The sequence below is a fragment of the Mytilus trossulus genome, chromosome 13 (genome assembly GCF_036588685.1).
Source record: "Mytilus trossulus isolate FHL-02 chromosome 13, PNRI_Mtr1.1.1.hap1, whole genome shotgun sequence".
Lineage (NCBI taxonomy): Eukaryota > Metazoa > Mollusca > Bivalvia > Mytilida > Mytilidae > Mytilus > Mytilus trossulus.
The window spans coordinates 37,801,434-37,818,872 of record NC_086385.1 but is presented as its reverse complement, the minus strand read 5'-3'; the positions used below and the strand labels follow the sequence as shown (position 1 = coordinate 37,818,872).

At 31.8% G+C, this 17,439-nt stretch overlaps 2 protein-coding genes across 5 annotated transcripts in view; one reads left to right on the top strand and one right to left on the bottom strand.

Annotated features, from left to right (window-relative positions):
* The window catches only part of LOC134695472 (retinoic acid receptor beta-like), a 28,022-nt gene extending 20,223 nt beyond the window's left edge, over positions 1–7,799 (bottom strand). The window contains exon 1 of one of the 4 annotated variants that reach the window (XM_063556742.1): positions 7,686–7,799. In XM_063556742.1, the coding sequence (XP_063412812.1) occupies positions 7,686–7,776 (91 nt within the window). In that variant the 5' untranslated portion in view covers positions 7,777–7,799. Of the gene's footprint in view, positions 1–605; positions 698–2,871; positions 3,617–7,685 lie in introns of those variants that run through there. The other 3 variants (XM_063556741.1, XM_063556743.1, XM_063556744.1) reach the window with 3 other exon arrangements.
* Positions 7,800–10,094: 2,295 nt separating this feature from the next.
* LOC134695064 (uncharacterized) lies at positions 10,095–15,410 on the top strand. Its single transcript, XM_063556239.1, has 2 exons — positions 10,095–11,916; positions 14,909–15,410. The coding sequence occupies exon 1, from the start codon at positions 10,233–10,235 to the stop codon at positions 11,907–11,909; it is 1,677 nt and encodes a 558-aa protein (XP_063412309.1). The 5' UTR covers positions 10,095–10,232; the 3' UTR covers positions 11,910–11,916; positions 14,909–15,410.
* The last annotated feature ends 2,029 nt before the right edge of the window (positions 15,411–17,439 follow it).

Sequence of the window (17,439 nt, the reverse complement as noted above, 5' to 3'; positions counted from 1 at the left end):
AACCTTTTGACGTCAAGCAACAATCACTTTTTAGTTGTGACGTCATATGTTTTGAATTATGAAGTCAAAGTTTACGGGAACCTGTGTGATGTTATGTAATGGTGGACAAATTTGCATACAAGTGTAAATACGTCTATGGTTATGCCTGACCTGTTAATGAGCAGGAATCATCCTCTGCCTTAGTCCAAATAATTATGACTCTTGAAAGGATATCTAAATTTTTTTCTTTGATGCCTAACATCAACTGTTAAGTTTAATAACCTTTCAAGCAGTCATAATAATTAGGCCTACCTCTGCCTGAGTGTATCTGATATATTTGATTTTTTTCTTAAATTCGTACTTTCTATCAATTTTACGATTAGAATGTTATAATTTAAATAACCTTAACAGTAAAAAACAAATGAAAAAAACAATATACAGTTAAAGGATCTTTGGGTATTGTTTTCACTATCAAAATAAAATTCGCGAAAATTGTAAACATCAGAAGAGATTTCCAAAATGTCATTTATCGACATCATCTATACATCAAAATGAAGATTATTTCAACAGAAACGAAGACTAAAATAATTTGATAACAATCCTTCATAGCCTCCGTGGATTCTTACAGTTTTCTTTCGACTTCTCTTCATGCTTTTCCATGTTTTTTTGCGTCCAGAAAGTATCACAACCATCACTTCGTGTCGGCCATTGTTTATCTCGGAACAGTAACAGGGGAGGTAATTTGATAAATCTATGGAAATCAAAGCTCTGAAAGTACTATTGGATTACCTTAACGTAACTATCTACATATATATAAATAGACACACTGCACTATTCCATTGGGATCATAAAAATTACTCTTAAGTTGACCATATGAAACCATATTATAATTTTAAACTTGTTTTAATTTTGGATAATTAAAAGTAAAAGCAGCAAGGAACTGCTTATAGGACTAGATATTTACTTAAAAACTAATAATTTTAACAATACATTTAACAAAATCACAACTTTATTTTTTTTATATATAACTATCTATCAAGAACAATTCTAATGTTCTTTTTCCTGTCAAAATAATTATGTTTAGCACTTTATATTGCACAACCTCATCATCTTATTGATTTAGAAAATTCTATTACAACATTGCAACACTTTCCTTGGTTAAATATTATGATGATTACTCATTAAAATATTTACACAAATTTGCAGATTTTTAACCTCAAGAAAACATTGCTTTTGGGTTACTGTTTCATTGATGAAAAATGTACCCACTCTTTTATAAATCATATCTATTTGATTTTCCCTTAATTCAAAATAGGTGTTATAAAACACTGAAAACTAAAAATTAGATGGGGAATTAAATTAATAAAATATATGTATCAGAACAAAATTATCCACTAAAAATATGTTCTTATAGATGTTTATTTTTATGTTTAATTTAATTTTATTTCCTTGATATAAATATACCAGGGTAATAAAGGTTGCAATTTCTACAGAATTCATGTTTGAAACAAGCCATGCAAAAAGTGCAATTCCAACATGTAGTTACTAGTATAAGGCGCATCTAGTAAAGAAAAAGGTAATATGAAAAATTTGACCCTTTCATTTCTTTAACAACGTATACTTTTACAGGCTACAGAGATATAACTTAGGGAATATCGGTTGAACCCCCCCTTTTTTTAATTTTTTTTTTAATTTTTTTTTATAAAGTTATTGCATTTGAATGGGGACATGTGGTTTGAACCAGCATCCCCCTTTATCCTGGATTAAAACCACCCTTTTCAAAATGGCAAAAATGTAGTTCGAACCCTGGGAATCACCCACAACCATCAGATTCACTTTTAACATTTTTCTTGAGGTTAAAGATGTGTAAATTTGGTTGCTGACTCAAAGTTTATACATCAATAACGTAAGAAAAAAAGGTTTATTTTTATTTTTTACATATAAAGTTTAGATTTTTTTTTTTAATTTCAACTTTCTAATGGAACCCAAGTGTTCCATTTATGTCTATCACCAGGCATGATTATGTACCATTTAAATTGATATAAAATTTACAAAGGTTAGGATAATAATTCAATAATATGATTCACCGAAGTGTAAAGCAAAAAAATTAATTGGAACATTGTAACCAATCACATTCAAGTATTTGTAGATTATGTCAATCATATCAGAACTCAACTATTGTTTAATTATCTTAAAAAGATATTTTTAATTCAATCACCTTTGTTGGTGAAAGTTACGACTGTAAGTTTTAAACATTGGTTTACAAAGAAAAAAGATTGTCCATAGTACACATTGGCAGATCCAGGGGGAGGGTTCTGGGGGTTTGAACCCCCCTTCTTTTGGATGATAAATGCATTTGAATGGGAAAATATAGTTGGGAACCCCCTTTGTCCTGGGTTGGGACCCCCCCCTTATTAAAATGTCTGAATCCTCCCCTGGTACACGGATGCTTGGCATGTAATCACACTATCTTGGGACCCCCCACCCCCTTATTAAAATGACTGAATCCACCCCTGGTACACGGATGCTTGGCATATACTCACAATATTGATCATATTCTACGTTCAAAGGACCATTAAATTGGGGGTCAAACTCAAAAAATTTGTCATTAGAATTAGAAAGATCATATCATAGGGAACATGTGTACTAAGTTTCAGTTTTGACAAAATCTACCTTAAATTTATTTGATATGGTTTCATGGTTGAAATGCATTCAATTCACTGGGGTTCATTTAAATCGTTGAAGAGCATAATTCATGCAGCTTTAAAAAAAAAAAAAGATCAACATGAAATACCATCTTAATTTCCTTTTAGTACATGCACATGGCCTCACCCCAAACCTCACATTAAACAGTTTCTTTAGTTTGTTTGGAATTCAACTCTTTTTTCTTACTTGTATAATCCTCAAATGGGAAACTGCTGATACACGATTCTAATGTCTGTTGGGAACACTGTGAATGTTCGGCTGTCAAAAACAAATCATCAAACTCCATAATGATGCAGGACTAATTTATTGAAACTTTTTTAAACTATCTTTGCTATATTTTTTGTGCAACTGACATTCAGCTTGCCTTCACATTTGAATCATATTGTGCAATATCCACAATAAAATCCAAGCACTTTGAATAATTACATAGAAATATTTGTAATCCGACAACTGAAGAAAAATTTGACATTTATTATTTTCCAAAGTTTCATGGCATTTTCCTCAAACTCATTAATCAAGATATCAAAATTCCAGATCACTATTTTTTCAACTAAATTTCAAAATTAATAAATTTTTTTAAACAATTATTTTTTCATAGGCACACTTGTCACTTTCCTTGGATGTCAGCTGTGATAGAAACATATGTTATATTTTACACATAAGTAAAAACAAATTCCAATTTTTGAAATGATGAATATAGGTGGGTTTTTTTTTGCAAATATCGTCACAAAAAATTAACATAGAATTCTGGCATCTAATCTCTTCCTGTATTCTAATTTTAATCCAAATGAAATTGAATATATATCGAAAAACTGCACTGCACAATTAAAAGTCCCAAAAAATTAACTTTATGAAAAACCACAGTAGAAAACACTTTTTATTTTTTGTACTCTCATACTGGTCAGTTACTAGGTAGAAGTCAGAGTGACCTATACTAGTATACAGAAATATATATATATATATTTATGACTGTTATGCACTATGGTTTATAGTGGGGGAGGGGAATTTACTAATTTCAAATAGAATATTGACTTATTCAGACAATTAAATTAAAATAATATACTACATTCAATAACTGAATTCTCGAAATTTAATTAAAATATTTTATTATCATTTAGATGACCAAATAATACAATGAATATTTTATTTTTATAAATACCCCTTACTCTGTCCCCATACAAAAATGACCATAAGTAATTTATGCCCTTTAGGTATAATGTAACATTTAGAATTATTACACAAATCAAAGTAATTGGCAGAAATTGAGTGGTCACGCTTGACTAATATTATAAGTTGTTTCCCTTTATTGCTGTGTGAAAATACATGTAAATATGACAAATAATATTACATGTATTTATGCAATACTTAAGCCTTATAGTCAATACACAATTCTATATATAGTAAATTATGAACATGATTTTAAACTTGTCTAGGTCTGGGTCCTAAAACATGTTATATATCTTGACGTCCAGTCTGGGTTGAAAAATAATTATATAATTAGACCTTAAATTTGGATTATTATTCCAGACAAACTTTTTTTTTGGCGACAAGTCGAAAACAATTTTTTTTTTCAATTTTAGCATTACATATAGTGGCAGCTGAGGGTGAAACAAACATTTTTTTTTCTCAAGGTCAATAATAAATTAAATTATTTTGTTCTCCCCTTTTTAAAAAAAAAAACATAGCCCGGGCCCTCCCCCTCTAGAAAATCAAATGGTTGCTGCCTCAAAGGTTCAATTCTGAAATCCTTAACTCAAAACTCCAAAATAATTTATCTCATTTTCAGATTATATCTAAAAGCATGCAGACCTCACCAACACGTACAGACATACTATTTCAAATTCTACAATGCCATCATATAAACATAGTAAACATGAACCTTTCCGTTATTTTATTTGTTATTTATTATGCACTAGTATTAAAATATGAAAAACAATTCTCTCATCGGTGTCGAAAATGACACAAATTTCTCTCATTTGTGTCAAACATGACACAAATATCCCATGTACTCCAATCTTTTTGATTCAGGCTAAACAATCAATCACTGAGAAAACATTAAACTTCTGTTTGCAGGTTATCCTAAATTGTGCCAATCAGTTCCGACTTCAATCCTACTAAATAATTTTCCAGGAACAACTTTTACATCAATCAAATGTAGAGGTGATAGATTTCATTAAAAACATCAAATTCTAGGATATTGACATCAATTTCCAATGAAACATCATTTCTTTTACACAATAATTTGATTTTCTTGGGAAATTGTTCATTCAATTGGTTTTAAACTATTACATGCACCAGAACTGTAAAGTATAAAATTTTACACTAGCAAATTCAATTTCCTTTGATGGCTATAAATCAATAAGGATTTTATTTTATATAACTCTGCTCAAGGACAATTGTTTTCTTCAATTCTACATATCACCATTGCATAAAGAAGGGTCTCGATGGAGGTGTTCTTCTTTTCTGTATTTCTTTGGTAAATTTCTCTATCTCACATTTTTTAGCAATGATTTTTCACTTTTTTATATTTTATAGATATAGGAAGATGTGGTATGTCATTACCAATGAGACAACTCTCAATCCAAGTTACAATTTATAAAAGTAAATCATTAAAGGTCAAGGTACGGCCTTCAACATGGAGCTTTGGCTCACATCGAACAGCTAGCTATAATTTAGGGCCCAAAAAATTACTAGTGTAAAACCATTCAAATGAAAAACGAGAAACACTTATAAACTTCAGAGTTCGCAAAATCTTTTTCCCCTGGTGGTCCTTGAAGAAAATCTGTTGGTCCTCACTATTAATCTATTGAAGAATACTAAAACTGTGTCAGTCCTATGCAAAATTTTGGTGGTGAAATCCTGAGGACTGACACTTTTCACGAACTCTGGAACTGCATAAACAGGCAACAACTACTGACTACATCAGATTCCTGGCTTTGTCCATTATTCAATAATCTATATATCTAAGCTCCCTTTTTTTTCCTATTTATTATAGTCTTTTAATTGATCATGTTGGTTTCTCTCTTGTTTTTAATTTAAGGAGTTCTATATTTCTGTATTTGTTGAGCTCAGTTTTCTTTATTCTTTTCTTTTTCCTGATTATTCTCTTTTCTTTATATTCTTAGCAATGAACAAATTCTCTATTTCAAATTGTTTTGATCATTATTCTCTATTCTCTATTTTTAAGGTCATTTTTTCTCTTGCCCTTCATTTTTTTTAATCTTTTTTCTGTTTCTCTGTTTACCCCCTCCCCGCTCATAAAGTCATTTTTAATTCAAAGGAGTCCATTATCTAGATGACATTTGCTAAAGAGGATTTATTTCTGTTTGTTAATTTTGAAATGGATTATTAAGGCAATTGAAGAAAAAAAAAGTCTTCAAATATTCATATTATCAAGATTAATTTGACTGATACCACATTGAAAATAAATACATACAACATAAGATAATCATTTTTTTGAAAAGGATGGAAGCATTCTTAAATTTCTAAATTTAAGAAATAATTCTTTTATGTTCTATAAATATATAACAAAAATGTGTCCATAGTACATGGATGCCCTCATTTTATCTATTCAGTTGATCGTGAAATTGGGGTCAAAACTCTAATTAGGCATTAAAATTAGAAAGATCATATTAAAAGAAACATGATGTACTAAGTTTCAAGTTAATTGGACTTAAACTTCATAAAAAAACTACCTTGACCAAAAACTTTAACCTGAAGCGGGACAGAGGAATGAATGAACGGACAGACGATTGGATGACCAAGCAAACAGACCCACAGAACAGAAAACATAATGCCCTTCTACTATCGTAGGTGGGGCATAAAAGGATGTGATGATTGCCAATGAGACAACACCGTATGGCCTTCAACAATGAGCAAAACCCATAATGTTCATCTTAAGTATTATAAACATTGTATTTGTAGTTGCACTGTGCAGGAATTTTATTGCATAGTTTAATTTAACAAGTTAACTATTTTCATATATGTACAAGATTTGTAATCAGCAAGTAATCATATGAATGTAATCTTAAAGTAATCTAACAGTAATCATGATTACACCTGTTTTTTGCAATGTAATCGATTACATTACAATTACTTGTAATCAGAAATGGCATGATTACTGATTACAAAGGATTAATTTACACTGCAAAATCTAATCGATTACAGCTGATTACGATTACTGATTACGATTACCCGATGCCTGTTAACAACATATATTGTGTAGATAGACAAATTCAGAGTTTGACAGATGTAAAAAATCATTAACAAAAACACTGGACTCCAAGGTGAATTCCAAAAACAGGGAATTCCATAAAACATTACAAAATCAAATGTTAGGTGATATCAACCAATAGAATGAATTAAAAACAACTGTCATATTTCTGTCTTGATAAAAGGCATTTCCAAAGTAAATTGTGGAGTTAACTTAGTTTTATACTTTAAGTTAAAAGATCGAGGTTTTACCTCTCATGATCATGGCTGAAGCAGGGTCAGTTCATGGGTTCATATTTTGATCTTGGACAATACTTACCATGACTAAAGCTCAGGGTCTGCTCATGGGTCATATTTTGATCTTGGACCAATACTTACCATGACTTAAGCTCAGGATGGGAAGCAGGGTCTACTTACGGGTCATATTTTGATCTTGGCTCATATATACCATGACTTAAGCTGAGGGTCTGAAGCAGGGTCTACTCATGGGTCGTATATTTATCCTGACCCATAATTACAATAACTTAAGCTCAGGGTCTGACGCAGGGTTTACTCATGGGTCATACTTGAACTTGGCCCATACTTACTTTGACTTAAGCTCAGAGTCTGAAGCAGGGTCTGCTCATGGGTCATTATATTTTGATCCTGTCAAATGCTTACTATGACTTAAGCTCAGGGTCTGAAGCAAGGTTTGCTCATGGGTCGTATTTTAAACCTGGCCCATACTTATCATGATTTAAAATTAGGGTCTGCTTATGCATCATATTTTGATCCTGCCCCATACTTACCATGACCTAAGCTGAGGGTCTGAAGCAGGGCCTGCTCATGGGTCATATTTTGATCCTGACCCATACTGTGATTCATGTTTAACACTAACATTCAACTAGATGAGTGGGCTGTCACCATATTACTGCAAAATAAAATAAAAATCTGTGTTAAAACATAATCAATTTAAAATTTATATGCAAGACCCTAATGGGTAGTGAAGGTCCCTTAAAATTGCCATCATTATCTGTTTAATCGTTTTAATTTTTCCATGATTGGACCTTCTATAGCTTTCTATACCTAATGGGTTTGCAACTTTTGCTCCTTGTTGAAGGTTGTATAGTGCCCTATATAAGTTATTTAAATTTTTATCTTCTTGTCTCTGACATTGGCAATCATACCACATTTTATATGTGTATACATATATACTCTTGTAACCATTTTTACATGCCCTGTTGGTGCTATCACATTTTTTATGTTCAGGGAACTGCAAATCTGGGTAAAACCCCTAATTTGGCACATTTTTTAAAATTCAAATCATAATTAACATGTATATGTGTGCTTCCTTGTAAGTCAATCTGACCACAACCTCTTGACCAAAAACTTAAGGGTGATATGGCACATATTGACCTCAAGGATTAACAAGCACTGATAAGTTCATATTAGCTTTGAACAGTCAAAGGGCCATGTATACAGTATGGATTTTTCTCATGGTTAAAGGCCTTACAGTTGCCTAGAATTGCATACATCAACTTCATTTCAACTTTGGTGGATATTTGTCTCATTTGTAATCATACCACATCCCCTCATGTTTTTTTTTTTTTTTATCAAATGTGATCTAGTTAAACTGTTGTTGTTTTTTTTGTGCTCATTTTGCAGCCCTTGTAATCTTTAGATTGTATTAGTCACGTATGAAACCATTTTGATGCCTCATAAACTTCTATCATCTGTTACATCTATAAAGAGGCATTTTAACATCAGTAATAACATAAATAGTAACTAAAAGCTGGATACTATTATACTGTAAATTCAGAAATTATTGCATGCATCTATTATTGTGATTTGGTCATCTTAGACTTTAATGCTATTTTATTTTTTGCAATATCCAGAAAAAATTCTGTTTGATTCACATAAAAAGTTCAAAAATGTGAGTTTTAATTATTGCGATTAAAGCCCTGTCACATTTTTTCGCCATAATAAAAACATCTAAATTATTTCTGAATTTACAGCATTTGAAAATTTCTTAATCCGAGATTAATTTAGAAATAATTTATTATCCAAATAACTGCAATAATACATCAATATAATATAGAATTACTTACGCTTTTATATGTCATATTACCGAATACTAATATAATAATATGTATAACTAATATTACTATATGTCTGAGTTTGTAATTAATCAGACCATGCAAGGATATATTTAATCCTCTTAAGCCAAAACTGTAAACGGCATTCCGTTTTTAAGTCTATGATCTTAAAATAGCAGTTATTTTTTAATCAATATCATTTTTTTTGTAATACCACAAGCAGCAGTAAATAGCTCTATTGTATGAAAATATGCCTGAACATTTCAAATTGCAATAAACTCAACACTAGAATAACAGAAATAATCCTGTCTATAAATTATCCTTCCACAATATTTTTACCTTTGGATATAATCTTCTTATTTTTGTCAATCTTTATTAGTAATCTGCAAATGAAAAATATAAAACTGTTTACAATTTTACTTCTTATAAATCTTAAAAAAAAACACTAATAAAAACAAAAAAATAATTGTATTGTTATAAGTGTGAACAAACCTATACATAAATGTTCAATTTTTCAACAAACTTATTTTCATGTTAGTATTAAAATCAAATGTGGTATGCTTGCCAATGAGACCTCCACCAAGACTGCATATTCAGATATCAAAGGCCCCAAAATAACAAATGTAAAACAATTTAGAGCAGGAAACTTTAAGACAGATTTATGTAAAAAAAAGAATGAAAGAACACAAAAGTGATATACATCAACAAATGACAACCACTGATAATTTATACTATTTCAATATGTGTATATATATCCTGAAAACTTTTCAACATTTAAACTGATATTTAAATGTCTTGGTAAATTTTCTGATAATTGTCAGCTAAATGTCATCTTGAATTCAAATACCAACCAAATTGCACCAGAACAAGCAGGGACCAAGACTTTTGTTTCCTTAATAAAAGATGAAATACCCTTATTTGGACATTTTTCTAGAGAGGGAAGAACAACATCTGCCTCTTTACTATAGAAGAAAATAAAACACCCTCATAATCAATTTTATATGAATTTGGTTAAATATACTTACCATGAGTTACTATTATAAATATAGAATACGTTCCGCGTTTTAGTATGTTCCCAATCGCAAAAACATCGAGGAGACCGAGATCTTTAAACATCCGGTATGTTATGAAATCTACTCACTCGATTCAAGGTAAGATCAGTTTTATTTTTTGCGTTCAATTGAACGGATGTTCTCATCGTAATTTAATATATATTAGTATAACTCTTCAAAGTTTATATTTACATCGTTTTTCAACGATATGGACGGGTCTTCATTGTACGAAGACACGCAGGATAGTATTACTATGGAACCTGTTTCACCAATGTTGGTAAGGATAAGCAAAGAGTCCGTGAAAACAACAGGTAAAAAGAAAAGATTGTCAAAATCGGAAAAATTGCAGTCCGAATATGACAAGAAGCTCCAAAGTATGGAGGAGAGCTTTAATGGCAAGTTGGACAAACTTTTTGGTTTGTTAGTCACCAACAATCAGAATAGAGAACAATTGCTCAGATCTGATTGTGTGAATGTTGGTAATCTTCCGCCTGGGGAGAATAGACCATTAAATTCACTTGAAAGAAATATTGGTAATCTTCCATCTGGGGAGAATAGACCATATATTTCACTAGAACCAAACTTGGACCAAAATCTGGGGTCGCCAAGAGTTTCTAGAAACCAAGATTTTGATAATAGATCAGAAATATCCATACATGTACAACAAACTGAAAGGCATGATTTAGATATGAGATCAGAATATGATAGTGGGTCTGGAGGTAGTCCAGTTAGACAACCCGATGATGATTGTATTCTACAAAATGACACTGTAAATAATAATCGTAAATGTGAACGATTTATTAAACATGTTGTAAACTCAAATGAAGGTTTTTCATTAAATGACAATATTGAGTCTGATCAAGGACAGGCAGTCAATAAGAATGTTAACTTTTTAGCAAAAATATTTAAGGAAGATATTGCTAAAGAAAAATCTAGTCTTGGATTAGTATTAGACCAGACACAGGTAGACATTTTAGAAAGTTCTTGGCGTTCAAAACACCCAGAAAGAATTTCTGCCTATAAAGAGGAATACAAGAGTGTTTTCCCTATTCATGATAGTTCAGTTGAGTTTTTGCAAGTTCCAAAATTAGATGACTTACTTGAACCCATGTTAAGACAGACACACGGTGAAAAAGCAGTTAAATCTTGGGACAATCACAGGCAACTGCATACACAACCTCTAAGACAGATAGAGAAATTGGGTTTTCAAGGGCAACTCAGTGCAAGAATGAACATAATTTCTGTTCTTTATATGCAACAAGCTCTAGGTTCACTTGTACAAACTCTTGAGAGTGATGACTTCGAGAAAGATAAAGTTTGTCAAACTGTAAAAGATGTTTTTGCCATGTCTACTAAAACACTTGACCAAGCAGGCCGTACAGGTGCCTTTTTACATTTGGTCCGTAGGCAAGCTTCCGCTCAAGATTCAGGGTTAACAGGCTTGAAAGATATGAGCAATAAATGCCAATATTTGCCACTCACAAATGATGGGGTATTTGGTAAAGGTCTAGAAATAGCGTTAGAAAAACGCAAAGAGCAAAAAGACCAACTCTCTGATCTGTTACCAGAGTTCAACAGAAAGAGAAAACTTGAAAACTATGCTCGTGAGAAGGGAAACATTAAGGTTTCCAGATCTAGTTCATCAGGTGGGCAAAACATTAAGAACAATAATTATAATGTGAAATCAAATTCTAATGCAACTAGTACATTTCCCAACTATAGGAAACCTGCACAGAATTTTCAGAAAGACAAGTCAGCATCAGCACCTAGACAGAGTGGACAAGATGCAAACAAGACCGGCTTCAAGTCTGGCTTCAAGTCTGGCAAGAGTGCTACACAGTCCTCATGGGGTTCTTTTCGGAACCCCAAGGGAAGAGATAGCTGACTCAGAAGTAAGTTTTTTAATATGTCCAGAGATACCTGTAGGAGGTCGATTACAAAAATTTCTTCAAAATTGGGAGAAAATAACATCAGATCAGTGGGTTCTCTCAATTGTAAAAGAGGGATACAAACTAGAATTTTTTCAAAAACCTCTTTGGACAGGGATAAAACAGACTTTTGTACAAAAAGACCATTTAGGTATTTTTATGCAAGAAATAAATGCTTTATTGGAAAAAGACGCCATAGAAAAGGTGCATTTTCCACATTATGTAACAGGTTTTTACAGCACATTATTTCTAGTCCCAAAGAAAAACGGGAAGTTGAGAATGGTGACAAATCTAAAACCTCTAAACAGTTATCTCAAGAAAATCCATTTCAAAATGGACACTATGCCAAAAGTAATAAATTTAGTGAAACCAAACGATTGGGCCATATCTCTCGATCTATCGGATGCATATTTTCACGTCCCAATTTTTCAAGGTCACAGACAGTACATGAGGTTCTGTGTTCAAAACCAATGTTATCAATGGAAAGCAATGTGTTTTGGTCCAACGTGTGCACCACGAATTTTCACAAAAATTGTATCAGTGGTGGCAGCATATCTCAGAGCTCAAAATGTGAGAATGGTGGTATATTTAGACGATTGGATGATAATCAATCAGGACAAAATTCAATTATTAAAAGATCGAGAGAAATGTCTCAATCTGATAGTTTCACTAGGTTTCATAATAAACAGAGAGAAATCAAGTTTAATTCCAAGTCAATCAGTGACTTACCTAGGGGGAGTTTTTCATCTACAAAAGGGAATAGTAGTCCCTACATTAGAGAGAATTCAAAACTTGCAAATGTTAATTCAGAACATGCAGAATGTGAAGACAATAGCCTTCGATTTTCTTCGCATTCTGGGTGTGATGGCATCATGTATAGAGTTGATTCCAAATGCACGTCTACACATGAGACCAATACAATTACATCTTTTAAGTTTTTGGAATCCAATTTGCAGAGATATGACATTGGAAGTTCCATTTACTCAACATCTAAAATTCCATCTATTATGGTGGACAAATTCAGTGAACACGCTGAAAGGCCGATCTTTAGTATCTCCAATATCCACTGTAACAGTCACAACAGATGCTTCCAAAAGCGGTTTTGGGGGTTATGTTGGGAATCAAATATTCCAAGGGGAATGGAGTCCACAACAGAAAGAGTGGCATATAAATTGCTTAGAAATGAAAGCAGTTTATTTGACAATGAAACATTTCATAAGTCTGTTAGCGAACAAGTGTGTTCTCATCAGAAGCGACAATACAAGTGTTGTCCAATATATAAATCGCCAGGGAGGGACAAAATCAACCAGTCTTTGTCTTTTAACTTGGGAGTTATGGCAGATGGCCATTCAGAACAAGATAGTTTTGAAGGCAGCACATATAATGGGCAAGAAAAATGTGTTGGCAGATCAATTAAGTCGAGTAAAAATACGCCAAACAGAATGGACATTGAACAAGACAATTGTCAATCAAATATTTCATCTTTGGGGTTCCCCAGTGATAGATCTATTTGCGTCATGGGAGAACAGACAGACAGAGGTTTTCTGTACTTGGATTCCTCATCCCAATGCACTAGCTTTGGATGCATTAACAATTCCATGGGAGAACATGTTTGCTTATGTGTTTCCTCCAATTTGTCTGATTCCGAAGATATTAAGATATATGAGGCAGTTCCACTGTCAGATTATCTTAATAGCACCTCAATGGCCACGGAGACACTGGTATCCAGAAATTCTACAGTTATTGATAGCTCCTCCTATCAGACTTCCACAATGGGAAAAGTTATTGACACAACCCAAAACCCAAATTTGCCATCCAAATCCTCAAATGTTGAATTTAGCAGCATGGCTCCTCTCGACAGAAACTTCAAAGCAGAAGGATTTTCTGAATCAGCTAGAAACTTGCTCAATGCATCTTGGCGAAAGGGTACTCGAAAAGACTATATTACAAAATTCGAAAAGTACAATAGCTGGTGTAGTGGGAAACAAATTGATCCCTATACAGCTACTTTAAATCAGGTTGCTGATTTTCTGGCTTATCTGTTTGAATTAGGTCTACAGTACAGAACAATATCTGGGTATCGCTCTATGTTATCAGCAGTGTTACCACCAATTGATAATTATCAGGTTGGTCAACATCCTTATATTTCAAGACTGATAAAAGGAGTTTTTCATTCTAGACCTCCCAAGGTTAATTTATTGCCTGAATGGGATTTAGAGATGGTTCTTAATGCCTTACAGAATGAACCTTTTGAACCTTTATCTGATGCATCTTTAAAGTTTGTTACATTTAAAACAGTGTTTCTCATTGCTATAACAACTTTTAGAAGATGCAGTGATATACAAAGTCTAAGAATTGATAAAGAGTCTATGAGGGTTCAGGACAAAGGTATAACTTTCATTAGACATGGTCTGTCAAAACAAGATAGACAAAGTCATTTTGGGGCCAAAATTAATGTACCTCATTTCAAAGAAAGAGAGTTTTTAGATCCAAAAAGGTCAATTACTATTTATTTGGATAAAACCAAGGAAATAAGACAGAAGTTAGATGCAACTGACAAAGTCAAGTTATTTTTAGCAATGAAAGAACCTCATAAACCAGTAACAGCAGTGACAATTTCTAGTTGGATTGTCCAAACAATCAGGTCTGCTTACTCAAATGACAAATTAAAAGTTAAAGGTCATTCCACAAGAGCAATTGCTCCGAGTTGGGCTCTATATAAGGGAGCTTCTACAAAATCGATTTTAGATGCGGCAGATTGGTCATCTGAATCAACTTTTGTAAGATTCTATTTACGAGATATAGATTCTGACAAAGTATTACAATAGAATTGGTTTTAAAGAAATTATTGTATATAAAGATGAAAATATTTTTCACATAATTTTTATTTAGGAACAAATGTATATAGAGCATGTATACAAGGTTTCACATAATGTTTATTATATAAATTTTTCAGGATGATGACTAGTAGTATCCTGTAAATAGTTTGTTTGTTTTTTGGTGGAAGTTTTTAATGTTTGACAGTATTTTAAAAAGAACTGTTTTTGGTGTTTTCGGAGGAATGTTTTTGATTCATATCCAAGAAATTTATCCTCCACCTGCAAAGAACTGCTTGTTAATCAGTGAGTATTCTATATTTATAATAGTAACTCATGGTAAGTATATTTAACCAAATTCATATAAAATGGTAATTTTTGAAATCTCAAGAAGAGATTTTATATGAATTTATAGGGTTAAATATACTTACCAGGAACCACCGCCACCCCAAATAAATTTCTTTTTGGTGTATATTGGTTTGCCAATTAAACGCCAAATAAAACTGATCTTACCTTGAATCGAGTGAGTAGATTTCATAACATACCGGATGTTTAAAGATCTCGGTCTCCTCGATGTTTTTGCGATTGGGAACATACTAAAACGCGGAACGTATTCTATATTTATAATAGTAACTCATGGTAAGTATATTTAACCCTATAAATTCATATAAAATCTCTTCTTGAGATTTCAAAAATTACCATTTTTACTTCGTTTCAACCTTTGAATTTTTTTATAGTATTTTTTTGTGATTTAAAAAAAAAAATCACCCAGCAATAATTTTAACCAAAAATTTGTATAGCAATTATTAATAAGATCTTACAATACAAATCCTTGCTTTAACAGAGAGAAAATGACATCATACCTGGCCTTTAAGATAGTTGTTTTAACTTAAATATAATCCATGTACGTCATTATGAAATTATATCTCTTTAAGCTAAAAATGTAACTTTACTGTAAAACGTGATAAAAAACTTTGATTGAAAAAGCTAAGCATCTGGCATAATCTTCCCCACAGAGGAGGTCTAAACCATTAGCAGCAGGTATACATTTTTCATGAAGTGTAAAAAAAAACTGTTTTCTATTAGGATATGATTGCTTGTATACCATGACTAATGAAAGTTATCAGATTATGAGAATAGATATAAATGAAGTGCAGACTCAATATCATTTCTCTGATTTATACAAACAAACAGGAAAAATCTCCCATTTCTATTGGGCTGAAAAACAGGCGTTATCTCCCATTTTTTATTAGGCCTGGCAAAACAGGAATTATCTCCCATCTTTATTTGGCCTGACAAGCAAAAGTTATCTCCCATTTTTATTGGACCTGACAAACAAAAGTTATCTCCCATTTTTATTGATCTGACAAACTGGAAATATCTCCCATTTTTATTGGTCTAACAAACAAAAGTTATATCCCATTTTTATTGGTCTGACACACTGGAAATATCTCCCATTTCTATTGGTCTAACAAACAAAAGTTATCTCCCATTTTTATTGGTCTAACAAACAAAAGTTATCTCCCATTTTTATTGATTGGTCTAACAAACTGTAAAAAATCTCCCATTTTTATTGGTCTAACAAACTGGAAAAAATCTCCCATTTTTATTGGTTTAACAAACAAAAGTTATCTCCCATTTTTATTGGTCTAACAAACAAAAGTTATCTCCCATTTTTATTGATTGGTCTAACAAACTGTAAAAAATCTCCCATTTTTATTGGTCTAACAAACTGGAAATATCTCCCATTTCTATTGGTATAACAAACAAAAGTTATCTCCCATTTCTATTGGTCTAACAAACAAAAGTTATCTCCCATTTTTATTGGTCTAACAAACAAAAGTTATCTCCCATTTTTATTGATTGGTCTAACAAACTGTAAATAAAAATCTCCCATTTTTATTGGTCTAACAAACTGGAAATATCTCCCATTTCTATTGGTATAACAAACAAAAGTTATCTCCCATTTCTATTGGTCTAACAAACAAAAGTTATCTCCCATTTTTATTGGTCTAACAAACAAAAGTTATCTCCCATTTTTATTGATTGGTCTAACAAACTGTAAAAAATCTCCCATTTTTATTGGTCTAACAAACTGGAAAAAATCTCCCATTTTTATTGGTATAACAAACAAAAGTTATCTCCCATTTCTATTGGTCTAACAAACTGGAAATATCTCCCATTTCTATTGGTATAACAAACAAAAGTAATCTCCCATTTCTATTGGTCTAACAAACTGGAAATATCTCCCATTTTTATTGGTCTAACAAACAAAAGTTATCTCCTAGTATTATTGGTCTGACAAAAAGAGTTATCTCCCATTTTCATTAGTCTAACAAACAGGAGTTAGCTTCCATGTCTGAATATAATTCATTCTTGTATCTGTACTTAATTGAAAATCAAGATTTTTTGGAATATAAGATTACAAAAAGCATCAAAACTAGAAATTTATCCTGATCAATAGAATTCACTGACTTTAAATAAAAAACAACAACTTTATAGGCTACAAACATTAGTTTCTAAAAAGAAGCTTCAAATTTCATTATATATGTCTTATTGTGCTACATTTTAAAAAGCCTAAAACACATTTAAGTGATCGCTTAATTGATCTTGGAAAAGTTTCAAATGAATTTTGTAGCACATTATTTAATTTGGGACATCTTGGAATATC

Coding starts and splice junctions, on each gene's coding strand:
- LOC134695064 (XM_063556239.1), top strand. CDS start 10,233: ATGGACGGGTCTTCATTGTACGAAGACACGCAGGATAGTATTACTATG.